Source organism: Asterias rubens, chromosome 7 (genome assembly GCF_902459465.1).
Source record: "Asterias rubens chromosome 7, eAstRub1.3, whole genome shotgun sequence".
Taxonomy (NCBI): Eukaryota; Metazoa; Echinodermata; class Asteroidea; order Forcipulatida; family Asteriidae; genus Asterias; species Asterias rubens.
In genome coordinates, this window is record NC_047068.1 from 7,600,038 (window position 1) to 7,627,812 (window position 27,775).

The 27,775-nt window shown below is 39.3% G+C and overlaps 1 protein-coding gene across 1 annotated transcript; it reads right to left on the minus strand.

The window, feature by feature from the left end:
* On the minus strand, positions 1 to 27,707 carry LOC117292487 (forkhead box protein K2-like). The gene is made up of 9 exons (XM_033774548.1): positions 27,297 to 27,707; positions 11,373 to 11,564; positions 9,773 to 9,968; positions 7,611 to 7,724; positions 7,051 to 7,244; positions 5,929 to 6,088; positions 4,653 to 4,841; positions 3,373 to 3,538; positions 1 to 2,869 (listed from the first exon to the last, which is right to left on the minus strand). Exons 1-9 carry the CDS (start codon positions 27,656 to 27,658, stop codon positions 2,478 to 2,480), a joined length of 1,965 nt encoding a protein of 654 aa, XP_033630439.1. The 5' UTR covers positions 27,659 to 27,707; the 3' UTR covers positions 1 to 2,477.
* Between the last annotated feature and the right edge of the window lie 68 nt (positions 27,708 to 27,775).

The window sequence follows — 27,775 nt, forward strand, 5'->3', positions numbered from 1 at the left end:
TAATGGACGACTGTGAGTTTTATTTGTTATTTCTATGCATGGTACTAAATACAAACCTGCAAATAAAACTTTGCGATAAATAATTGTTATTTAGATTTTCTAAAACCTATCTCACGATCTCATTCAGTTTGTCTGGATTGCCGACAATATCTTTATAACGAAAAAAAAAGATGATGCACAAAACCATGCCATTTCTCTTTGAACGATGGATTATTGTGTATTTATTGTTTTTACTCAAGTAATGTTAATACATGTACATGTACAGGCAACGACGAAAGACCAAATAACGTCTTCAAATACAAGATCAACTGCAGCAATTTATTGATTATTGACGATAATATGTACCAGGTTTACAAAAAGAAATAATAAAAACCAATAATAATAAAAAACAGCGCCATCACCAGCCTAGAAAAGCAACACCCAAGCAAACTACTTTCCAAGGTTTTTAAAAAAAACTTGTCGAGCCACAAAGCGCGCACGTCTTTGAGCATGGTAGGGTTCATCGAGCTTGACCTTTGGCCTCTAGTCTCTGAGAAGTGCATAAACATATAATATTGAGGTTCTGAGACCAGCTCACTCAGTTACAGACTGGTAACCGTGGGTTTTGTCCCTTATGTTGTTCTTCTAGGAGTCAAGGCACTAGATAAGCTAAAACAGCGAGGGGGGGATCAAATAGCCCCAAACGACGTAAATATTACAGGCTGTGGTTGCGTTAAAAGTAAACAGTAAGATATTAACAAAAGCGACTAGTTAGTTAAGATATAAAACTAAATAGAGATTCTCAACACAATTTATTGGATAGTTGTACTATTATACATAATAACTCCAATAACCTCAGTAAACAGCATGAATAATAGAGCAAGAAATACTTATTTTCAGCAGAAAATTCACTTCCCGTCCGCTATTATTATCTCCCAAAGTTCCGCCTGTATACAAAACAGCCAGAACACTCCTTTGACTCCATTAAAACAAAAAGCTATACACATCTTCAACTCGTACAATAACAAAAGCAATCACTTTGTTTTCCCCCTCAAACGTCCTGACTCAAGTTTTTGGCCCAGAAATAATACTTCTTTTGGACAAAACAAAGAATGAAAATTTTCACTGTATCAAAATAAATCAAGAGCCATTTAAAAAAAAATAACAATAATAATTATATATAATTTTTTTTAATACACCTAATACTATGTGTCAAAGATGAATTTGGGTAAAAACAAAGCTAAATAAAGGCCCTAACACATTCAGTGTGGTATTCACTACAACTATTACTACTGTACAACCCGGAAGGTTATTTTTTTACTCTAAAAGACGACTACATGACGTTAATTAATGTGGTATTAAAATGCACCACTTAATAAGCCAACCATCAGACCCACTGACCAACAGACATACCGGGTAATTTTCCCATTTTGTTGTTGTAATTTCTGAGCGCCAAATATAATTGTACACGATGGATTTGCCACTCAGGTTAGTGTCACCTAGCGCCCTCGATAGTCTCCCATTGTTGAGATGAAACACTGACAATATTTCACAACCAAGTGAAAAAGATCACATCAAATCAAACTTGACAGCAAATGCATGTTTGTACACTCTGGACACTTTGGCAGGAGGGGTTCTAACATTTTACCAATACACTCTTATGAAGACATGTGCAATTAAGCACCGGTGTATTCTCAATTGGGACCCATTATCAATTCGAAAATGTCATTACATCCATTGGACGGTTGGGATTGACATGCTTTGTGAATGGTGGTTTGTCTCGAATTCAGTCAGGTGCCCATTCTTAAATAGGTCCAGGGTGCGGGGTTCAGCAACCAAGTAGACACAAAAAATAATAAGTTCTTTGTTCATCAAAAGGTTAGGGCATTGCCAAGCAGAAATTCACTCAAAAGACATGATGAACCAAGCTTCTCCACCCGCGCCCCCCCCCCCCCCCCCCCCCCAGATCAAGCAAGAAATATTGTCAAAAAAAGCACATCAGGAAAAGGGTTTCACTTTGAAAATTCTGTACGGAACCCCTTCTTTCACTTTGATGAACCCCAAGTTATTGTATAATTTACCCCCGCCCCACACTTAAATTGAGTAAACTGCAAATATGCACCTTCGCCGCGTCATCTTGGCAAAAAAGAACAATCCCGAAATTACCCCACCACATTTTCATAAACTCTTCTGGTTACAAAACATGCCATGCCTAAACAATGGAAGGACTTCCCGAGACGCTAGGTGCTGTACTTGGTAACTTAAGATTGCCTATGTCATTCTGACCATGCACACATTCTAACGTTGCTATGGATTTTTCCACTAGTGAGTCTGCTGCCAAGATTGGACACCCTGACACACATTAAAGGAGGAAGGGGGAAAGGGCGTGTAGGTGCTGAAAGCAACGCTGTAAAACTAGCTGTAATATGCCTACCAATATCAGATATTTTTTCCTCTTTTTTTGGGGGGGGGGGGGGGTGGTAAAGATGTTATATGTATCACACTTCCTGCACTTCAGCTTTCAGCCGTTTACTATTATCTTCCAGAGATTCCTCCGTGATTCCCTCCATGTGCCTTTTGGCGGGGCTGCTCGTCGGCGACTGGGCCGCAGAAGTTGCCAGCATGACCAGCGGGGAGCTCAACACGGAGGAGGTGGTCGGCGGCGGCCGGAAGAAGACGCTGGTCGGTGGCTGGTAGGTGCCGGCGACCGTCACCACGTGAGGGGTGCTGTCCTGCGGCTGGCTTGACATGACGACACCTTTGGGCTGAGGAGGAAGCTGCTGCTGCTGTTTCTGCTGCTGCTGCTGTTGATGAAGCTGCTGGTGAATGCTGCCGTTGTTGCTGTTGGTAGCGATGTTGTTACTGTTTGGGAGTGGAGACTTTTTAACATCTGAAATCAAGAAAAGCTATTAATTAATCACCTTTTTTTTCTCTTCCCAGGTTTGATTTTGTCTGATAAGTATAAGTATATAATGCTTAATACAAAAACAAAACAAACACTATTAGCATGAGTTCGGTGATACAAGAGGCTTAGATCTAGATGTTTGTTGTACAGTACCGCATGAATGATCTGTTGTACACTGGTGCATTGAGGACAAAACTACTGCACGTGGGTCAGGGCTAGGGGGGAGGGGGTTGGGGTAGGAACGCTACCCATGTCAACTAATACCAGGGATGTGATAGGCTATTTAAAAAAATACCTGAACGCGTAGGAGTGCAAAGCCTGCTCATATACATTTTTGTCTTTGTTTTTAAAAGCCCTCATCTGCAATCTGGGACGTTTTGTTTAGGGGGGGAAGGGGGGGTGGGTTTGGTCCTCAAAAAACAGATCTCCGGTTAAAAATGGAAAAATCACATCCGTGTACTACTAAAAGAGAGAGTGAATCTACCAACCTTCTAAATGTTCCTCTTTAACATTGGGTTTGAGGTTGGTCGCTCCGTCCGTTGAGGTCACTTCTTCCCGAGGGGCCTGCTGGCTTGGGTAGCCGTTACTAATCCCTGACATCATCATGGGGACGATAACAGGTGGTGATGGGTTCGACGCCGGTACAGCGTACGCCTGATAGAAACAAGTTCAATACATTTTTCAGACATGCAAGTTAGTACTTAAAGGCAGTGGACACTATTGGCAGTCGACACTATTGGTAATTACTCAAAGTAATTATTAGCATAAAACCTTTCTTGGTAACGAGTAATGGGGAGAGGTTGATAGTGTAAAACATCGTGAGAAACCGCTCCCTCTGAAGTAATGTAGTTTTCGAGAAAGAAGTAATTTTCCGCGAATTTGATTTGGAGACCTCAGATTTAGAATTTGAGGTCTCGAAATCAAGCATCTGAAAGCACACAACGTTGTGTGACAAGGGTGTTTTTTTCTTTTGTTATTATCTCGCAACGTTATTATCTCGCAACGACCGACTGAGCTCAAATTTTCACAGGTTTGTTATTTTATGCATATGTTGAGATACACCAACTGTGAAGGCTAGTCTTTGACAATTACCGAAAGTGTCCAGTGTCTTTAATAAGGTTATTTTCAACCACACTTAAAAAGATTGTACAGTATCTTTCTGCTTTGTATGACACTAGGGTCCAATCATGTCTCTGCTTACCGCCAAATTCTGCACTTGCAACCACCCTTCCCACGCCTACTGTGCTAGCGCCGAATTTCTGCGCTAGCTTCATAAGCGCAGAATGCCTAGTAATAGGTGGAGTACGCACGCGTACACGCTAAAACTCTCTGCTAACCAACCTGGGAAATACACTTGACAAATCCCTCCTTCCGTAAGCGCCAAGTCTTTGCTTACAGTAAGCAGAGCCATGAAATTGGGCCCATGTGTAAGTCTGAGGAGGTATATTAAAATGGTATAATTTCCTCCTCTTGATAACACCCAAAGTTAAAGATTCCAAGGGGCCTTAGGGAACAGTATACTCAGCACTAGAGAAGTAGATCAAAGATCCCATATTATGAAATTTTGTAGAAACGCAGCATTTCTTGTTCACGAGGGAGACCAGGTGTGTTCTCCCTCACAGCATTCGATTTTTGTACGCTTGTGAAAATGCTGGAAATTATTGGCCCATTAAAATTTCCCTCCCCATGTCTCATATTTTCTATTATCCACATAAACAGTCTGTTTTGACATGGTAGTTATTACGACCTTAAACAAATTAACACATACCTTGGCCGAAGTGATGACCGATGCCGCATGGGGCATACGGTGTAGAGCCAGTCCAAAGGGAGCATTCTGTAAGGCCTGGCTGTTAGGTGGGGGTAAGGTCAAGGGTGCTGACCCTGTGGATTGAGGGGGCTGGAAAGGGGGTGGTGGGTGGACTGGGGAACCCGGGCTGGAGATGCTGCGCTTCACTTGCTGTAGATTGAAAAATAATGATAATGTCAATGTTTGACTGTTGGTTCTGCTTTTCTATTGCCATTATTTATTTTTTAGATAATTTGGGTAAAAAAAAAAAAAAAAATGGCCAGAGCAGGACCTGAACCACCCACCTCTGCATTAACATACATGCGCTAAACCAACTGCTATCTAGCCCTATGTTGGCAGTCTCCCTATCAGTCAATGTCTTTGTTCGAGGGTGTCAGTCAAAAGCCTAACAATCGTTAGCTACTGTGTGGCCAGAGATCACACTCAAGTTTAAAATACAACATGGGAAGTGGCAGTCAGTTTCCATGTGGTTTATTACTTGAAATTGTACATTTTTTGTCTAGATTTTCTGTACATATTAAGAAACGATCGAATTGCACAGTTTTTGATTGATCAAGTCTTGGAGTAATCAAAGAACAGCTTGGAGGCAAATTGCCAAAACAAACTATCTTTGATGTAAACCTTTTAACAACACTAGTGAGGTTTGCAGTATTATCGCGTACATAAAACTCTCTCTAAGAGTTGCGGTGGTTCTGGAAAAAAAAACAGTGGTTACTAACAACTTAATGTTTTGCTAAGTATGCTCCCATCGTCTTGAGGAGTATACTGATTGATAAGTTGTGTTATTAAACCGACGGTGTCAAGGTGCCAAAATCTTACAAGCCTTTAACAAGTGTCGAGTTCACATGAGATGAAATGGTTTTTAATCTCCGATTCTCTTTTGGAAATACCCCCAGAGTACACTCCTGTGTTGTCATTTGAGTTCTATTTTGTATAGGTTACTGTATTACAGACCAAAGCTTGGTCCGATAGATAATGTTTGGATATTGACGTGCACCATCAAAAGAGGTGTATAAAACAACTTTTTAAAACCTAGAAAAATTGGCAAGCACACAGCCATGATCAGTTTTGGTGGCACTATTCCTTCTTTGAAAGTTGAAATCAGCTGAGAAGTTGAAAGCCTATGTTGAGCCTGGTTCATACTCCCGCTTGCAAATCACTTGCGGAGAATTTGTGCTGAAAAATATTGTATCGATGCGCACAAGCAGGAAGCATGAAACAGGCATTATGAACTCACCTCCTGCATGGCCTGAGTAAATCGCTGATGGTCCAGCACAGCATGGTCTCCAGAGTCTGTGGGTGTCGGGGCGGGGGAGCCTTCCCTTGACAGACTATCAGGGGTGAAGATACCACTGATGTACTGCACTGTGTGCGAGGGGCTCGCTGGGGCAGACCTACTGCAATGAGTAATTGAACAAAGTTTGACTTTTAATAGTAACAAATTCTTACATAGCGCATTTCACAATAACCGTCTCAATGGGCTTTACATTAGTGCCCTGGTCATTGGGCCAATAACAAACCTTTAATCTTTCTCAGCTCCCTTGGGAGTAAACAGCCAGTGCTGCGAGTTACCGCGTTCCAAGCTTATCAATCACATAAACCATCTCTGCCCTCACAGGTACCCATTTTATCCCTGGGCGAAGAGAACCTTATGGTTAAGTGTCTTGCTCAAGGACACAGTTGTCACAACCAGGATTCGAACCCACATCCCAATGACTTAACCACCAGAACTTGGATCCGATGCTCTTATCCACCCCTTGGGTGGAGATCACTGAAAACAAAGACCAATCAGAGCTCAAGTTTTACACTGGGCCACTGGTACCAGGCCAGTTAAGTTCAAGACAGGACAAGTCCGGTGGTCTTTTTTTTTTCAACTCAACATCTTCGTCTGAAAAGAATGATGTTCAAATGTTGAGTTTGAGTCTCACAAAACATCTTTCAGTCCTGCTCAGTATCACCAATAAAAAAAAATCAAACCGCCTCTCTTGGGTGAACTGTAGGAGGCCCACTGTATTGCGAACCGTCCATGTTAGGAAGGTATGCATTCTGCTCTACCAACCATGCTCCTAGTGGATGATACCCTTGCCTATATCCTTACTGGCTGTGAAGGGGGTAACCCTGTTTCAGCCCCAGGAGTACGTGGCAAAGTGTCCCTGGTGACAGTTGATCTGGGCTATGTCCCTATCAGCTAAGTGTAGCCCTCACCATTAAGTGCCGCCTGGCCTTGTGAGTTTGTCAATTTCTCGTGAAAAAAATTAATAGATAAATCAACATTTTTAAAATGTTGATAGAGAGAAAACTAGCTGTAGTTCCTTCATTTCAGAGACATAATTCCCTGCACTGAGCCCTCAAATCTTACCTTGACGACACACCGCCGAAAGGGGTCCTAAAACACGGCACGCCACGTTGACGCCTCCGTCTGTAGGCTTGCTCCATGAGCTTGGCCTCTGAGCTGGGGTCCAGCCTCCAGAATGACCCCTTGCCTGGCTCCTCCTGTGATCGGGGTACCTTGATGAAGTAGCGATTCAGCGACAGGTTGTGTCGGATCGAATTCTAGTACAGAAACAATCAAAGACATAAGTTTTGGAATGAACAAAGAGAAGTTCCTGGGATGGGGATTCGAACCCGTGACCTTCAGGCTTACAGGTGGTGCTCTATCAACTGAGCTATCTAGGCCGAATAATCATGGGGTGTTCCAGTTGGAAACAAATAAACAGATTAATTTGTATTCACTTAAGCAAATCATCATTTTTATTTGTATTATAACTCAATTACGACTTTGGCCAGAATGTTGGTTTGGAATCAACCATTTCATAAATTTTCCTTGTCATGATATGATCACTTAAGTTATTCTCAGTCCCATTTTTAACAAAACCCTAGATTTTCTTGAAAAGCAGAAGAAGAAATAACATTACTGACCTGCCATCCTTTGTCAGCTGATCTGTAGTAGGGATACGTCTTGGTGATGTATGCATAGATACCACTAAGAGTGAGCTGCTTGTCTGTACACGACATGATAGCCTGTACAATGAGCTGTTAAAGGTAATGAATAAACAGTTTTATAACACCCCTTACAAATATTCTGCCTGTTCATTGGTTTAGAGTGCGTCACATGACATGTCTTAGTTTTGCTAGACGACGGCCGTGTGATAGTGCCATCAGTTTGCCGTGCGCTAGTCCGAAGACTATCACACAGCGCGCAGTACTCAGACGTCCGTTGCGTGTACGAGGATGATACATTAATAGTCTGTAACCATTTCGGATTGCACGACACTACATGCAGCACAGTAAAAGTTTTTGCAATCTGTATATTCGCATCGTCCGTGGATTGTAGCATTCAGGTCTGTAACTTAATAGTACAGTGCTTAGAAATGTTTGGGGTGTTATAAAACAAATATTGACTACTTTTACTCGTGCAATGGTTAAAACCATGACTCCCTCGGTGATCCTCGTAGCGTTCTATTTTCCCTCAGCTTCGCCTCGAGAAAATAAAACGCTCCTGGGATCACCTCGGGAGTCATAGTTTTAACCATAGCACTCGAAGCAGTCAATATTTGTATAATATGCTAATTACTGTTAATTATGCAAAGACCTTGCTAATAGTGGGCAGCTTGTCTGTAAAAGACATGATAGCCTGTAATGAGCTGTCAATGGTAATGAATAAACAATTTGCTAATAATGTAAGCGTAACATGGGAAATTGATTTAGCTCAAAAGAAAGGCAAGGTTTAAAAACACTTTTGACGGACATGGAATTTTGTGTATAGATAAAATGAAAGAAAAGATGAGAAAAAGAAAAGGAAAAGAAAAGAATAGACGATTGAACTCGTGAAGGCAAATGTCAAATGCAACAAAACTAATAAACACTTATCGATTCAAAGGTGTTTTTTCCCCCCAAGTCTTCATTTCAAAATGTTGTTGGGGTGATTGAATCTATTTTAAGCTAAAAAGAAAAGGGAAGATTGTCTGAAAACTTAATTTAGTTGTTACGCCTCAAGTCAAACGAGAATCTCGTAGGATTTCTTATTGGCAACCCCAGACAATCATCAGAACGCTTTTACGGAATAAGTTGTGGCACTTCCCCCGTTTCTAACAGTCCCACAGTAATTCTTCTTGCCTGGCATTTACCTTCATAGAAGACCTCAAGTATTTGTCAAGCCACTAGTGCAACAACAACTTGTGGGCAGATTCATTTGTACCCCTAGCTATCCCAAGGGGTGCATTTACCCACCCATGACAGTACGAAAAAGGTCGCTTTACACATTTTTGAATGCTGTTTGAAACAACTTCGACAGCTACTTTTTTCTTTTCAGTTTTCTTTAAAAAAAAAAGATACCATCCAAATAAAACTTTAAGAACATTGTGTCTAAATTTTTAAAGACTTGTGAGATTTCCTCGTCCGAAATCAAGGGGTGGATCAATGAGCAGGCCTTGAACTTATAATTTGAATGAGCACAGCAATTTCTTCTGGTAAGGGGCACTTCTTCTTATTAGGAAAATGTAAATTTGAACTGGAACCTCAGAGAGGGCACCACAGCAAAAGGAACAGGGCACCTCGGCAATTGCTGTTTAAGGCCTGAAGGAGATACTGGACTTTAAAAAAAAAATTTAGGACATGAACAAAAAATTCTTTGGTGAATGTATTCTCGCCAAACTTTATTTGAAATGCGACTAATTTTCTCCTCACTGAAAACTAATTCGGTGTTATTTTGGTGTCTACCCATACACGCCGATGTGTGTTATCACTGTATACATTGTTGACTTTCCTGGGTTCTCTAAAAAAAAAATTTTTTTTAAAACAGGCATATAACTCCGGTGGGGTTCAAACCCACGACCCTTGCAATTCTACAGCAGAACAAAGTACTGACCATACAGTGCAAACACACATCGGTGTGTATGTGTAAAAACCAAAAAGATTATTCTTTTTCCCCCATGCAAATTTAACATCAATTAATTCAGCACCATTTAAACAAAGTATTATTATAGACGCAGAACCAAAGTAAAAATAACTTAAAACAAAAAAATTCCCTTTGATACCCCCCCCCCCAAAAAAAAAATAGAGTGATTTGGAGAAACAGTTACCTGTGCATAGGAGTAAGGAGGTTTGGATTCTTCCTTGGGACTCCCGATGTCGTTGCCTGATGAATGGTTGCCATCTTTGTCGTCTGACGAGGCGGCGGCCGCAGCTAGTGCCGCCGCTTGGAGGTCAGGGGTTATATTTCTTCTGGAGTTTGCCCCCGTGCCGCCGCGCGGGCTTGTGGGACACGAATTCGCTGCACTGTAATGAACAAAAGAAATACCAATAAGATAAAACTCTGACATTCTTTTTTCTTTTCAACTTGATCTTATAAGTAAAGAGAAAATAAATTGTGCTGACACTATATTTTCCACAAAAAAAAATTAGGAGAAAAAAAAGTGAGGTTTCAAAGACACAGGCTTTTAGGTAATATTACCAAATCCATTTTGGTCATTCGCATAATGTCCTGTACAAGTTTCCCCAAACCCAAAACCACAACTATTGTGCTTGAATATCAGACACAGCACGTGGGTGTTGTGACAAAATTTTCTGCATTAACGGTCTGTAAACCACTTGCCTGAATAGCTAAAAGCAAAACCTAAATTGCCTATAAAAGTAAAAAAATGTCATCTATCGGGAACTCAGTATTAATGTCCTCAAATCCATGGTTTTCTTTGTCGGCTTCAATCTTCAAGATTGAGTTGAGAAGCTTGTTTGACCAGCCGTTAATTTGACATCCTTAGGATGCATGTCTACCCATGTTCTGATTTACTCTCTTAATATCATGAGGAAAGGTCGTTAAAGGCCATTTACATGTTTGGTAGTTACTCACAATACATACAGTGTACTGGAATAATAACCTACTTGGTAATGCGCAACAGAGAGCTATTGATAGTATTAAACATTGTGACAAACAAATCTTTCTGAAGTCACTTAACTTTTGAGAAAGAGGGAATTTCTCACTAAAATATTTGAATATGAGAGATTTCAGGCCCGGAGCCTTTTTAAGCACATCAATTTGTGCAACAATTTTTTTTTCTTGTTTCATTATTTTTTTGCAACTGCGAAGACCAATTGAGCCTAAGTTTCTTCTCAGATGTACTGCTTTTTGCTGGAATACACCAAGTGAGAATACTGGTCTTTCACAATTAACCTGTCCAGTGCCTTTAAGTATTATATAAGGTAAATGGAAATAAATGTGATTTCCTGACTGAATTGTAGATGTGTGTTCTGAATTCTTGTCCAAAAAGAATTTGTGACTGAGACGGCATTCCCCAAAAAATATTTGTTTCTTGATTTTTCAATCAAAGGCTTATGTCAGGCATGATATTTGATTCTTTGAAAAAAGAAGGAGAATTTTTGTGGAGGGCTAACCTTTTCGTTTCTTTGGTGTACAGTTCAATCAACTTTCTGATTTTTTTCAAGGGCCAACAAAACTAGAAAACAGACTAAAGTAGGGAGAACATTATGCGTGTAAATACATGCCTGAATAACTTTGTTAGTACATTGCAGAAAACTGCCTTGCCTGACACATAGTAAGAATTTGAGAACTAAAACAATTTTCCTAAACAGAAAACGGTGACCGGTTTCTTGGTTATTGTTGCTTAACAGAAAGTCGTCAAACACTATCGCAAAACAGCAATACAGAACTTCCCGTGTCACTACCTTATTGTGCCTGTAGGAGACGGGAATGGGCTCCCAAAAGTGGCCTCCGCTGGGGGGATGTCTATCTTGAGGGGCGGTAACATCTTCCGTTTGACCGGGATGGGCTCCGGCATGACAGGGGGCGGACTCTGCTCATTGATCAACGCCTGGAACATGATCTTGATGCTGGTACTCGGAAACCGGAGTAAACATCTGCAGGAAGGAATAAAAAGAGAATAATTGTTATATAATTGAGAGTGTACAAGCAATGTTGGGGCGGCCATGGTTGCTAAAGTTTCTGCTTTTGAACATCTGACGATGCCTGGAACCGCTAACAGACCTCCTGTATTGGCCACTATCCCTGATGTCCAACAATGGAAACATGTAGGCCCTAAAAGTTTTGATGTATATTTAAATCCATGGATAAGATATTCTGATCAGCCACAACAACAAAAACTGTTCAAAGCGGTACAATAAACAGCTTTAATAATTGTAATGGCCACTCTTTATTGTTTTTCTAATTTGCTGATTGATTTTTTTGACATAGCCATGAAAATTGTCCCTAGAATATCGTGGAGGTTGGGGTTGTCTTGATGGTCAAGGCCAACTGTGTCATTTGAAAATATTTATTTCTACACATTTGGCTCAAAAGAATTATGGACACTATAGGTGTATGTCTTTTAAAAGCACGTCAACAATGTCAGTGAAAAACCAGTATTATTATTATTGGTTTATGAGAAACATTAAAACTTCACAGCCAAAGGCTGAATTGAGTTTAAAAATACAGAGTTTTATTAAAACAGATTTTGTTAAAAATTACAGAAAAAAAACTAAGAAAAACAATTTTTTGTTTGTACATTAAAACATCTATAATCCGTTATGTATGTGACCTAATATTATGTTAATTTACTGGAGGTTTCCAGCCATTACCGTCTTTATACCATCCAAGTAAGTTGTCAATCTGTGAACATCCATATAAAAAAAAAAAATTACCATTGTGTTATATGCACACCCTGTAAAGAATCAAATAAAAAATGGCACGACTTGGGATAATCTTCACAAACAAAGTAATTTTTTTTTAGTAGATTGGACGAACTAGTACTGTTGTAAGGCTATAGATGCTGAATGTTGTTATTCCATCTGAGAGTTCAATTTCTATGTCTTGACCAAACTCCCCCCCCCCCTTCCCCCTGTTGATTCTGGCCCTGAATAGCTACTGCTGAAACACGATATCTTGTTTTGTTCACAGTGAAATCTTGGCACTCAATTGTCCATTGCAAGAACGCGAGAAAAACTAACGTCATATTATTCAAAAATAGATAAAGTGGCACAATACGTATTACCTCATAGCTCTATGATTAACTTGAAGATACAAATCCCTTGGTGTCTTTGGGGCCAATAGACGCCACACATACTACATTTTAAAGTACTGCACTCTATGGTAAGCTCATCGCTCAACAACAAGATTATTTGTTTGTAAATTTTTTCCTGATTTTTAATGTTCGTATTAATTAATTAATTAATTTTTTGTGTTGTAGTTTTTGGGGAATGAGTAAAACAATGTCATGAAAATAATTTTTGTCTCATGAGACGAAAATTATTTTAATAATTTACAACTGTATTTTCATGAATTTTTTTTACTATTTTTCTCAAAAACTACAGCACCTCATATTTGAAGGGAAGCTTTCCACTATCATTATCTTCAAACCCTGTAAGTTTAATGTAAATCTATGGACATTTTGAAAAAGTACCCAAATCCTTTAAACTGTTCATAGCCTAATAATGCATTGGGCGACATCCGACTCATTTTCACATATATATTATTATTATTTTTATTTTATTTTTTTATTTTTTTTGGGGGGGGGGAGGTTGTGTGATGAAGATGCAGTTTTTGATCACATGCGTAGTTGAGTTAATTGTTTTGTGTAAAAAGGCAAACAAATTCTAGAACGGTTACATATATAATTTATTAACAACAATTTCAGAAACATAAACACATGAAGAAAAAAATCCTGATTATTTAGTTTATTTTATTAATTTATAAATTAATTTTTAAGTACTACTCTTTACGGGGGAGGGGGTGTGATGAAGATACAATTTTTTTGATCACGTTTTCCAACATGGACGATGATACGTTTACGTTTTCTAACATGAACAGTTACATTGCGTGTACACAACCTTTGCAGAAACGGTAAACAAACTATTCAGTTACAAAAATAACCGCACAGGCTTAGTGTTGACGTCCCGTGAATTGTGTCAACAAATGCAGTTACCAAACATGTCGGCTATCACAACAACAGGCAGGCTGTTACAAGAATTGGTCACTTAAAAAACGCTTCATGTGTAGGATAACAATCAATTTTAAAGGCTCCTCAGCAATCTCGTTGGTTTGCGGGTATTTATGCCATACACAGCACCGTGTGCAGCAATATTCCAATAATAGCAAATCAATCAGGTTTGCAGCATCATTATGCAGGCACCATTAAAAATAAATACATAACTATAGGTCAATTGCATGTACAGCATCCCACACAAAAACACAAATGGATTTGGGTTTTTGTACAATGAGAGTGTTGTCTTAAAGCAACAGCCCTCACCTTTGTGTGGCAAGCCAACAGTATAAAACAAAACAAAAACTCATGCGATATCATCTGAATAATTAATGGCAAAAAAAGACACCTAAGGAAAGGCACGGACATGATTTTTAAAATAACAATGAAATACTGGACGATGTTTCTAAAACTTATGTGTGAGCCTCTAGTTTATTTTTTATTTTTGAGAGAAAACCCTTTTTTAGTTCAATTAAATAATCAGCTAGATAAGTATGTTGACCACTAAGTATCTGTAAATTCAATTTGCAGGACGGATAAAATAGGGCAAAAAAATAACAACCATTAAAGGCAGTGGACACTATTGGTAATTACTCAAAATATTTATTAGCATAAAACCTTTCTTGGTGGCAACGGGTAATGGGGAGAGGTTGATGGTATAAAACATTGTGAGAAACGGCTCCCTCTGAAGTGCCATAGTTTTCGAGAAAGAAGTAATTTTCCACGAATTAGGTTTCGAGACCTCAGGTTTAGAACTTGAGGTCTCCAAATCAACCATCTAAACGCACACAACTTTGTGTGACAAGGGTATTTTTTCTTTCATTATTATCTCGCAAGTTCGATGACCGATTGAGCTCAAATTTTCACAGGTTGGTTATTTTGTGCATATGTTGAGACACAGCAAGTGAGAAGACTGGTCTGTGACAATTACCAATAGTGTCCACTGCCTTTAAACACAACAATTTAAAAAGGTGAATCTCATTTAAATTTTTAAAACCTCATGAATACAGTTAGGAAATCCTCTTTTACAGTACAGTATTTTTAACAAAATAAAAAGGAAACCACGAAGAAGAAAAACATGTCAATAAAACATAGACAAAAACAAACATACTGACGCACAAAAAGCCTCGAAAACAACAAACACAAAAAAGCTACAGAACAAAAACATCAAATAACAAAATCAGAATTACGCCTCAGGGGCTGAGATTATATTGATCCTAGATGGCAAGATCCCGGCAAATTAACTTCTATATTTAGCCGATTGTAACATGTATGACGACATTTTCTCAGTAAATACAATTCTCCACCCCCCCCCCCCCCCACCTCCTCAATATTGGATCAAAACAAGTGGCCGACCTTTCATACTGGGTGTAAAAAAAATTCCCAGTTGATGGTCGATTCGACGCAAACATGACATTTTGTACTTGTCTACCGTTCTCCCCACCGATACAGAGCCCCGGAAAGCTGTTCATGAATACAGCTATAATCCACTGATTACAGGAGACAACACCACTTTGTGAGGGAAGGTAGGGGGGGGGGGCAGGAAGAAGGGAAAAAATTCCTTACTTTACATCATTGTCTAGATCCTGAACTACTAGATCCTGAAACAGCAGCTATCTTAATGATTTGAAAAAGTCAAGTGTTTCCCCCAAAGAGGCGCCACACTACCTCAATATAATATAAAAAAAATAAAATAAAGGCCCTATAGGCCCTAAGAAGAAAAAAAACATCATTATTCTTGGAATTCACCGAGGCCTAGGAAGCCAGCTGTTGCCCTGGTGTTGGTCTTGGTGCCCCTTCAAAAGACTTAAAGATGTCAGATTTTTTGCCCCAAACATTAAAAAAAAAGAATTTTGTTTGAGTGAATGGTATTTCAAAGAGTATCACCTGCTCTAACGAAAAACAGTTTAACTTTTACTTTTATTGGTCAGGAACCATGACAAAAATTTAAAACGTTTCTTATAAAACACATAAGAATTGGTCAAGTGATATATTGTCGGGATCCCGACAAAAACTAATTTTGAGCACTTTATTTCACTGCTACTAATAATTGGCGGACTTTTTCGAGCAATGGCTCAAATGAAAGCTTGTAACTTTCTCGACCCCCATCAAAATACCTATTGATTTTTAAATCAAATTTTTTGGGTCATATCGGCCAAAAATCTGACATAGCATCTTTAAAGATTTTCCAATGGAAGTTGCCTTTTCATAATGAAAACATGAATTTCCAGGACTGTCTTAATGAAGTGCTTTATCCGTCAATATCATCTGAACACAACTGGAATATTATCCCGATTGAACAGCAATTCAAGCATTTATCACTGGCGACAGAGTGAGTCAAATTGCACCACACCATCAGGTACATAATTCCAGTCCCTCTGCTTTAAAAATAACATGCGCTGTTATTGACCTCTCTGTTTAAAGCAACCTGCTTTGTGCACAAACAAATACATGTGTTACCACATTATATCACATGCAGGCCTGATACTTCACGGAGGCAACGAAGGCGATTGCCTCCGTGTACCCTGGTCATTGCCTTGGTGCCCTTGAAATGCTCCAGTACAAATTTGCAATTTCATCATAGGGTGCCCTTTACCAAGAAGAAAATGCCTTAGTGCCCTTGCCCTTTCAAAAACGAAGCATACAGCCCTGCATATGCACATATAGAACAAACACCCCCCCCCCCCAATCCAGGTCCCACAAAAATAGAGCTGGAAATATGGCCAGGCAAAATTTTTACTTTGTTTCTCATAGTGGTATTGCATTTGATTTGCTATTTGCAATCTCAAATTTTAAAGATACGTAATGCTGGATTGACGGAGCTGCCAAAAGTATCACAGTTTTGTTTTTTGGGGTTTTTTTTCCAACCACATGCATGAAAAACCTGTGAAAATCTGGGATAATCCGTTGTGAGCGGACTACTGGTACAATCCATGGAATCACATATGCGCCTACTCTGGCCACAGGCTCAAAGTCTGATATTTTTTTGTTTACAATTTTTAATATTTATTTATTTAATGATAAATCAACCTACATTGAGGCTTTGCCCTATGCACTATATTTACTCAAGGATCTGCAAATTGTCCACTGATAGATAATATTGTTTAAAAAATAACAAAATCATCTGCCCCTAGAACTGAAGTACTTCTGTATTTACATTGAATGTTCTAACAAAATCTTGCTGATGGATTAGTTATGTGATGTCGTTAACCTTTACATAGCGTTGTTCACTCCTAACCGCGCAACAGAAATTCACATGATTTTCAACCATACCTAGAAATCCTCCGATAACTTCAGAAGCATTATTTTCTTGTGTAAAAAAAAAGAGTTCATTTTGTAGAGGATAAAGTTCCTCAATCCTGGGAACACAGATCCTACAGGCACTAACATTATCGGTTGGCAATATGAAGGCACATCAAGCCTTTTTGTATGGGGCTGATGGTGGTTTGACGCTAGACATTTATTCCTTATAACTGTAAGGTTTTTGTTTTAACTTAAACCTCTTGCCAGTAGGCCTCACCCAAACGAGGGACGTATGTTTACATGTGTGTGTGCATGTCGTGTGAATGTTCGCTAAAAAATCGCACGCGGTTAAGGTGACAGACGGCCGGCGCCCTTAAACAGGGACCCGCGTTTGCAGCGCTCGCGTGAAAGGGGCTCAACAGTATCTGTGTACGTATGCGTGAATGTAGTCAGCAGATTTCATGGGAAAGGCTGCTACCATTTAGCAAAGGATTGCTGAGATAGTGACTTATCATTTTATTTCAGCATTTCTGCACTACACAGCAGTTCCTCCGTTAAATAATAAATCCATTTGTTCATGCAAGCTCAAGGACAACATAAATGTTCTTTCCCCAAACCCCCTCCAACCCCTGTACCTTCACTCATAGATAAGCACAATTTGTTAGTACAAACAAAATCCCTTCAAAGTAATCTTAAAACAAACGCTGAAGATCAGCGATGATGGTGATGATGATGACAACCCATGTAAGCCCTATTGAACTGCTTATTACTCAGCCAAGGGACTCGGTGACTAAGCTTGATTAAAAGGTTATTATGAATTGTTATTCACTCCAGTTGTGACTAAAGGTTCAAGGATAAAGTGGGCTATGTCCCAAACTAAAGAAAGGGGGGGGGGTCCTCTGCTACAGGCTATTTTTTGTGCTTAGTTGGTCCATGGTTGGTTTTGATACCTTTTATAAGTTTTTGGCCATGACATGAATCCCTACCCACTGTGAATGAAGACACTTTACATATATATATGTAAAAGTTTCAGCTTCATTAGTCATCAAGTTTTTTAAGAGGAAACAAAGTGAAAAATCACAGAGCATTGTTTTCAGGAGAGTCGCATATAACTACATAGTACTTGCTAAAATTTAATTTTCGTCTCACTGAGATAAACATTATTTTTGTGAAATTATTGCAATCACTTCTCAAAAACTACAGCACCTCAGCAAGTAGATTTTTAGAGGGGAAGCTTTCTAATTTAAAAGAACCAATATCATATTCAAACCGTGTAAATTTATTGTAAATCTGTGAAAATTTGTATTTTGTATCAACAATAAGTATCCAAACCCTTAAAATAAAACTTTAATCAAGTTGCAGGCTTCTAGAATCCTAGCTTGGGAATGCCTCAAGGTCTGAGCTTGACTAATGTCAATAACAAGGGAAACGACGTACACTAATACAAATTATTTTTTTATTTTATTTTATTTTTTTTTTTTGGGGGGGGCAGTTTGTTGTTGTTTTCAGAAATCAAAAACAGGTACAAGTGTGTCATAAATTAAAGGTTTCTGTTCTGAAATTCATGATCTCTAATTGGGGTCATCCCGGTGAGGGTATAAGCCCGTATGCTTCATTATTGAACGAGCAAGGGCAGCAAGGCATTTTCGCCTTGGTAAAGGGTACCCTATGAGAGAATTGTAAATTTCAACTGGAGCATTTCAAGGGCACTAAAGGGAATGACCGGGGAGGATTTGTTGCCTCAGTGACGTATCAGGCCTGGGAATGGAATTGACCAAAATGAAATGGCTTATTCATTATCGAATTTACTGTCAACAGCTCATTTAAAAATACATGTATGCACAAGGGGAGGGAGGCAATGACGGCGTCCAAAAAGAAAAAGCAACACTATATTTTAAGGTTCCCACCATGGCAAGTCTGGGTTTAATTAGTTTGTGTAGTTATAATTTTAAAGGGGTGTATAAAAATCACAGGCTTGGAAATTCATCTCTTCGGGGCAAGGCCATTATCTTTTTGCAAAAAGGCGCTTCAAATAGGAGTCTTTAGAACAATCTGAAAGGGGGCAGTAAAGCGCATGAAGGCTTCGTTTTCTGAAAGGGCAAAGGCACCAAAGCATTTCGCCTTGGTAAAGGGTACCCTGTGATATTGTAAATCTTACTGGGGCATTTCAAGGGCAGCAAGGCAATGACCAGGGGGCACCGAGGCAATCACCTTCATTCCCTCTGTGAAGTATCAGGCCTGGGCAAGACCAGTACCGACAAAAGGAAAAGGCAATGCCCTCCACTGCAGTTCCAGGCCTGCTTAGTGGCATTGCCAACAAGATGCCTCACTCAATTACATGAGCGCATACATGTACCTGTGATACTTATTCACTTATCAAAACAAGCGTCTAACCATCCTTTCCAACGCGTCCATGGAGTACAAATTGGGCAGTTCAGGAATCAAGAAATTTACAGAGTAATTGGAATGGGAACTTGCAGCGGTCAGATGGTTCACTTCTAACTTTGGGGGAAAACACAACACAAATTGTTGGCCTCCCTTTAAACTGGGTGGATGTTTCCAATTTAACTCTGTGGATACAGAGAGAGAATAAATCTTGGCTTATCCTGTTATTTCAAGACGCAATGTAATTGTTTCTCTCTTTTTGGGGGGGGGGGTGGGGGAATATAACAGGAAAATTGGGACAATTAACAATAATCGGTTTAATAGACACAATAATTTGCAGCAGGGGAAAAAGAATAAAGTTTCAGGTTTATCATGCATTTATCATGCATTGATGAAGCAGAAATGGACAATTTCCGGCTCGGCCACAACTTGCGCATGTGACGTAGTTTAGCTGGCAGCTCTATAAAGTTGGGCTCTGGAGTGATGCCGACCTGAGCTCTTAATACCAGACAATCTTGGGGTTCTAGTGGTTAAAGACACTGGACACTATTGGTAATTGTCAAAGACCAGTCTTCTCACCTGGTGTATCTCCACATGCATAAAATAACAAACCTGTGAAAATTTGAGCTCAATTGGTTGTCGAAGTTGCAAGATAACAATGACAGAAAAAACACCCTTGTCACACGAAATTGGGGGGGAGGGGGGGGGGGATGCGCACAATTGTCAAGGCCACGTCAGGCAAGTAGTATTTATAACGTTAAGTATTGTATTGACTTGAATAGGGTCTCCTCTCTCACACATTTTCTCAAAGCCTTCTCTTTTGCCCTACCATCGTTTTGACTTAATAATGTTTCTTTGTGTGATGTCCCCACTGGTCCACAAAAGCGAAAAATATAAAGATCCCCAGTCTTGTCAAAACAGATGATCTCTTCTGTTAAAGCATAGGTTTCAACAGGGCTAGACACAAAGCTGCTTAGTAGACACTCAACGTAAACAATGGCAAACGCACTTCACCAACGTGTAAAATGCCACTAATTAAAAACCACATATAAGGCCTAATCAACATAGAATGTCCCATGTCATTTGAACAATCCAGGCTGCACAATGGAACAACCACACATCAATACTACAATACGTCTTTCGAGGGTCAAATGCTTTTGGTTTGTCTGTTTTCTAAACCAATTTTCTAGTTCTAAGATAAAATTTAAACAAGATGAAAAACCTGACTGACAACTTCATTTGTTTAAATAATTTATGGTCTTAGATCAATCTACGCCACAAATAATGCACCTCACACACAACACTTTTGAAAACATGATCAGACCCCATGGATACATTTTCTGTCAACTCAACCATTGATCTATTCATGAAAAACCAATAAAACAGTGGCCTAAATGCAATTTAAAAGCAATACATATTTGTTTTGGCACAACCCATGTCGACTTCATAATATTCAATAGTGCATCATCATTCCACTATCTGTACACCCTCTTTGCATTTTAAACAGCTCGAAAATACGTCAGATGAATGCAAGCATCATAACATGTTGCAAATTTGAGGAAAACAATACGTATGGTATTAAGATTATTTTGAAATTGAAAGCGAACAAATAAAAAATAAAAAATTGTACTTGACATCAGTTTCTCTGAGAAAAAAACCATGAGAGAAACTGACTTGCTGAATTTTAATTAATTTTGGGTTGAACAAAGACAAAAATGGCGACAGCGAGATATGAACCTATGACCTCCAAATTGACAAACCGGATTAAAATGCTGATCGTGCTCATGAGTTCTAAAAAAACATACAGGAAAAGTCTCGTCAGACAATTTCTACGTAATCTTTCGCAATCAGTCCAACAGTGAACAATCAGTAGCAGAATGATATCAACAGCCCTGTATTGTATTTAGTCGCCAGGCTGTATAGTTTTATCAGTGATTATGTTTACTTTAATAACAGCTTTATGCCAGACTATGGTCAATCAGGTAACTTACAGAAATTCAAATCCAAATATAGTCAGTTTCCCTTGTGGGTTACAACTTTATATTTGAAATAGTCGCATCCCTGGTGATCCCAGATGGCTGCCGCATCCCAGGTTGTAAGGTCGTATCGTAAATTTGGTTGTGATACCTGGCTACACGGCCCAGCTAAGGATTTGTTTGGCTTCTGACTGGCACCCCAGTATTGACAAAATGTATTGACAAAATAGGGAGACATTCTTATTTCTAGACATATATATGAGGTTTCTCAGTGTTGCAATATACTTAACAGGTGAGAGGGCCTTAGAAAACGAATCCCATACCATCCCTTGGAAAGACCCATCATTTTCAATTCAAACTCGACTAACTACATGTCTCAACATGTCTCAAGACCTCTATCGCTAAACTCATTCGGCACTATTAATAGGACTTTTGCTTTCTCAATTCCTGCTTCAATAAACAAACGAGTTGACCCAAGGGGTCCCCCAATGCACACGCTACGTAGATTATCAGGGCAATGTACGCAATGGCAGAAATGCAAATTACACATGAATTGCGGGCTGATACTGTACATACACGCAAAATGCAGGCTGATTTTAGCAAATTGCAGTGAATACGCGATTCAGAAAAAAATTGAAAGCATAGCCACAAAATTGTTTAGCTAAAACCATTAAGAATGCCTTATGTTGCTCAACTGAGCTTTCAAAACCATAGACGGAGCTTTCAAAAACCATTCTGAGAATCTTCTTTCAAATCGCATGCTTATTTTTCAAGATTTGGGTCCAGAAATATTCTTCATCCTGTGGAGAATCCTACATCTATCCTCCAAAAGAAAACCAAACTAATCAAACCCATCAAACAGATTTGAGTCGCACGTTTATCAACGATCCTTTTATTAAGCATTTCCAATATCACCGACAGAATCATCCTAAAAAGCTTTGTGCGTTAGGTGATGTTTTGACACAAAACTGTGGACAATCTTCTGACAACCAATGACAACAACAAAAACAGGTGAAAGGGGCTTGAAGAATAACAGCCAAGTTATAATCGGGCTTCAAGGGAAATCACATGGATTTCCATTCCGTCTTCTTGACAACAACAAACTGAGAGTAAGAGAGAAATCACATTGGATGAAAAAAAAACTGCCGCAGCTAACAACAAAATAGTATCCCAGGGCCCAGGAATAATGTGCATACAGTACCATTAGAGGAGGACCGTGCCTTTAAATGTCATGGTGAACGGTTATCGTTTCAGATTTAATTCTGTGAATTCCCAAGGAAAAACTGACTTTGACGGGACGAAAATAGTACACAGAAACTAAAATTGTTTGCTTTGCATCAAGTGTGGGCGATGCATTACTATGGTGGGTGTCATTTTCTTGAGTGATATCTTGCTATTGTTTTTATTTCTAAATTCATTTATTTGTTTACTTTTGATAAAAGTAATTAAATATGTGTCATACTTGGGGGGTTGTGGGGGGGGGGATGGCTTCCAATTTTTTATTTTTTTAAGCACTCAAAACATGTTATGCCTTTAAAAAAGGTAAGAATGGAATGTTTTTCCTTTGATTGCTCTTTTGATCCTCTCTCATAAACTTTCCTAAACTTAGACTCCCTTCAATTGTTTTTGAGCTTACTACGTACTGTTTATTCTGTTGGCATTGTTTACTTTCTCAAATTTTGAAAATGAATTTACATCTTGTAAACAATTTTAAAGGCCAATATTAATGCACAAACCATCTAAATAGCTGGCTGCTAGGTGCAGTCAAAGTAAACAACCCAACCCCCCCCCCCCCCCTCCACCCAGTTGTTCTCATGTCTTTGAAAGAACCACTGCAAAACAACAAGACGTGACCCGTGACTTCATGTTTTTTTTTAAAGACATGCCAGGCCTGTATGCTTCGTTTTTGAATGGGCAAGGGAACCAAGGCATTTTAGGTCACCGATGAGGAAATTGTACATTTCCAGAGCATTTCAAGGGCACCAAGGCAATGAACTGGGGGCATGGAGGCAATCAAATCCGTTGCCTCTGTGTCTGTGAAGTATCAGGCCTGACATGCAGTCAGCATGCTTCATAATAGTAGGTCCGCATGGTAGGAACTAAATGGCATGCTCTAACAAATCAGTCTTTGGTTGCCCAGGGCCTCAAGCATCCTGAAGTTTTTATCCAGTTACTTTAACTATTACTCCTGAGTGGTCTACAATGACTGACTGGGCAAGTGCATTTTTCAAGGTTTATTAATGCTTACAATAATACTGTTAAGTATAGTAAGTTCTTAGAGTTAGTCAGGATATCAAAGTTTGGACAATTATGCGTCTCTCATAAGCACATGAGGGCAACAAGAGACTTTTGAACGCTAGGTGGCAGCAGACTTACCAGTTAAATGTCCATTGTTTACATGGCTCTGAGCATGCGCACATTACCGAGAACAATGGATTTTACCCAGTAAGTCTACTTCCATCGAGCGTCCCAAAAGTCCTCTATTGGAAAAATTTGGAACAACAACTTTGAGCCTGCAAACGGCCTGGTGCCTCATGAAAAAGCTTTCTATGAATTTCCTTTCACGTAGGGCCTACCTATCAAAGTCTCCGTAAGTCCAGACTCCAGACTACTGTTTGCACAGCATGTCTGGCCAGTACATGTAGTTGTTCTGCCTGCGCAAGCACTAAAATCCGTCTCAATAAAAGAGGATGGATTAATACACAGTGAATTCAGGATGGTTAAGGTGAGTGGAAGCGTCACATTATGCTAGAATGCTGCTTTTGTTTTGAGGAAAAAGTGACTCACAAGTTTGTGGTTTTCTCGCTACTAGTTAAAAAATAAAGGTGGAGTGAATGGACAACCTGATTAGATACCTCAGGAGTCATTGATCAGTGCCATATTTCATGGAGCTGCTTTAGATTAGAACACAAAAAGTAGCTAAGCATTACAAAATTCGCTCGCCAGAAAAAAGGTTACCAAACTACCATGACACAAGTACAATGTGTGACTGGTATCCTGCTCATTTCTGCTTAGCAGAACAAGGTTTTAAAAGCAATATTCTCTGCTCAGGCAACTCTATGCTGATATTGGGTCCTTGTCTCCAACGTCTGAGCTATGTAAGTGGTGTCATGGTGGCTGTGGTTAATGCAAAGGAAGGTAGTCTTGGAGCAAGACTTTCTTGTTTTTGTGTTGATGAACAATTTTCCAATAGACACTAACCCCACAACATCGTTAACGGCTTTGCTATGGGCAGTGTATGTTAGCCATGGCCATGAACGCATTCCCTTAAAGGTGGCTCGCTTGACGAAAAATTTAAAACATCCAGCACCAGTCAAATTTCTTTCCAAGTTGTCCAGCTGGCTAAATGAGTGTTGACAAACGTCCACATTCAGTATTGTTTAGTATGAAACTAATCACCAAATATAATTTGATCTTGCATAAACAACTGTATTAAAATACTCATTCATACAATTTTACCAAGTTTGTATTAATACTACGGCCGTGTCCGAATCAGCGGCTACAGCTACGGCTAGATTTCCACATCACCATGCAGTGAGGTATAGGACGTCCTTAGCAACAGCCATAGCCGTAGACGCAAATTCGGGTTCGGCCTAAGCAGGGCTGATATACTAAGAATGAGTGGGTGTGCTGTACAGTTTCAGGTGGCCAATGTTTTTGCAAAGATAACCTTTAAAGACTTGCACAAGTCTGTTGTCACTTGATTCTCCACAGACCTTCCTGGCTCCGTCAACAAAACAATATATACAACCGATCAGACCCACAGATCATCCAACTGGAAAGTCGTCAAGTTCATCAAGACGTGTTACACGACAGTGTGATTTTGTTTTGAGCTACGCGCATCATCCAAGACGGAAGGTGAATCTTGTAATTAAAGTAGTGTGTGATTTCTTTTTAGAGTTGGCAAGTATTGAGAACAGTTTTGAATATTTTCATGACTGGTGTCAGTATCTCTAAATTATTTTAGAAAATTATGAATTTTGAACGAAATTTATCAAAATCTTGTACTCAATGAGTCAGTACAAAGAAATATTTTTGCCATAATTTTGCAAAAAATAGTTAATGGCCTCACATTTGACCCACGAAGGCTAATATTTATGTTGCTATATCTGCAGGCGACAGAATATTGTTTTCTTTTAAGTCGGTAACTTCTTGAGTCAGGCTACATGAAGGCCCCTTAGCCTCTGATCTTGAGGGTTTTCCACAAGATCCGTGCTATAATACCAAAGAGTTATATACAAAATGTTGCAGCTCTAGACCCTCATTATTTTACAATTAAATTATTATTATCATCTACTCTCAAACCGAGCCAAGACCATTCAAAAGTGCCCTGCAGTACAATCAATAAGCCTGAACATGCATGATAGTTGGTTATTGAAAAGAAGTAGCTGAATACTTTATTCAGGCATGCAACTGCCAGTTGAAAAAAAAAGAGGAACATTTTCAAAGGCACAACGCAAGTGCGGAGCGAGGCAGCCGAAATGCCACAGGACATGATACCCACAATGGTACCCTAGAAAATGTTGAGGTTTATTATGGTCGTAGGTGAATTGTTAGCATGTACTAGGCTTATTTTACATGATTGTAGTTGTACACTGTTGTTGGCAGGCATATATTAGGCTTAACAAAAAATCCTGGGAAAAAATAAAAAATAAATAAAACTTTTTTTCTTTTTTTTCACGTAAAAAAAAACAAAAAACAGAATGCCGCAGAAACGCGGAAGAGTTGCATGCATGTTTATTTAGTAAAAGGGCTGGTCTACAAATGTACACATCTAGTCTGTTTTTCTGAATTGGTTACATGGGCAATCGGTACTTGCACACACGGTCAAGGAATACTTTGCCTGCCTGAAGATACATGTACCTGTGAAGACAAGATGTTGAAGAATTCTCAGCTCATGGGAGGCAAAACTCAGAGGAGAAAAACAGACACAAGAATTAGGTAGGGAGTGGAAAACACATTACATTTGCAAGGCTTCTGTTTATAGTGGGATTTGCACAAGGATCCACAGAGGTTGAAGGCAAGGAAAGAACCCCCTCGGCCATTCTGAATGCCACTATTAATTTAGCAATAGATGTAGACAAACAAATTATAAATTCCAATAAAGAAAAAGTGGTACAATGGTTGAAATTGTGTTCAAATAACAACTATTCCCAATTTAGTTAGACCACACAGTTCAGCCACTCTCATGTACAGTGGAAACATTCCACAGACCCAAGAGGAGCGACGTGTTAAATTTAGAAAATAAAAACATTTACAAAACAAAATTCCGGACATTTCAAAGTTGGTGCATTTTAGTTTAAAAAAGAGTCAACAGAATTTGAAAAATTTTAATGCAGGGTTTATCGTGTATCAATGATTAAAAGGGTTTCGCAGGAACAGGTCAAAATGATATTTATTAAATGCTTTTAAAATTTGATGGCAGATATCAAAATAAGCCTTGATGATGAGCGTTCTAAATGTTAATTCTTAGATTTTTTGGGGACAATATTTAGATGGAAATATCTGTTTCATCAGGATAGACTACTCCAAAAAGACAACTTAGTATTAAAAAAATGGGATAACTTTCCGTATGGCGCCACCACTTTTTCACTCATTTTTACAAAAAGGGATATCTCATTGAGGTAAATTAGATACTATATTATTTCATATAGAATGAAAAAGTGGTGGCGCCATACGGAAACTTTTCCAAAAAATGCATCATTTTTATTCCCCAAAATAGGTTCAATTACTAGAATACATCGCCTGTAAATCTATTAAAGGCTTCACCTATGGTTGCAAATTAATCAAACTAATAAATTTGTTGTATAACTGACGAACTGATTTATGAGACATGACGACGAAAATATAGGGGGAAAAAACAATAAACAACATGCGGTGTCCCCCACGCGTGCGCAGTGAAATGCCAGCTGATGTATTGCGTGCACGACACACACGACCTGATCGAAATTGTCGGTCTCGATCAAAACTTTGAAGGTTCATTTCTACCTGACAAAGACATAAAAACTTACGTTTTTGGGAGCTGGAGAGGCTGTGCACCCCTTCTCTGAAACACCCCGTCGACGAAAACACCATTCTTGCCGTTGCAGTTGAGAAAGAAGCTCCGATTTTCGTATATAATCTCGAGGTGTTTACGTGAAATAAAACTGGAGTGGCCCATGTTTACATCGACCTCTCCTTGCTTGCTGTTGCGACCGATCGTGATCCGAGTTTTGCGGACCAAAAACTCAAAGTCACGGCCTTCAAGACGGGCAATAACGTTGCCTTTTTCATTCTCATCAACCCATGGGATTCTGCTGGGGCTGGCAGGGGCCGATTTGAGCGCAAGAAGGGCCCAAGCGTCGTTATCCGAGGCCTGTCGAAACGTGGCCATCCCGATGTTACTTGGCTGTGGTCACAAAATGGCCGACACGTATGAAAACATCGCACCACCCCATCCCTTATCTAGCGTCCTATTTCCCGTCGTGCATTGCGATGTGCATAGAGAGAA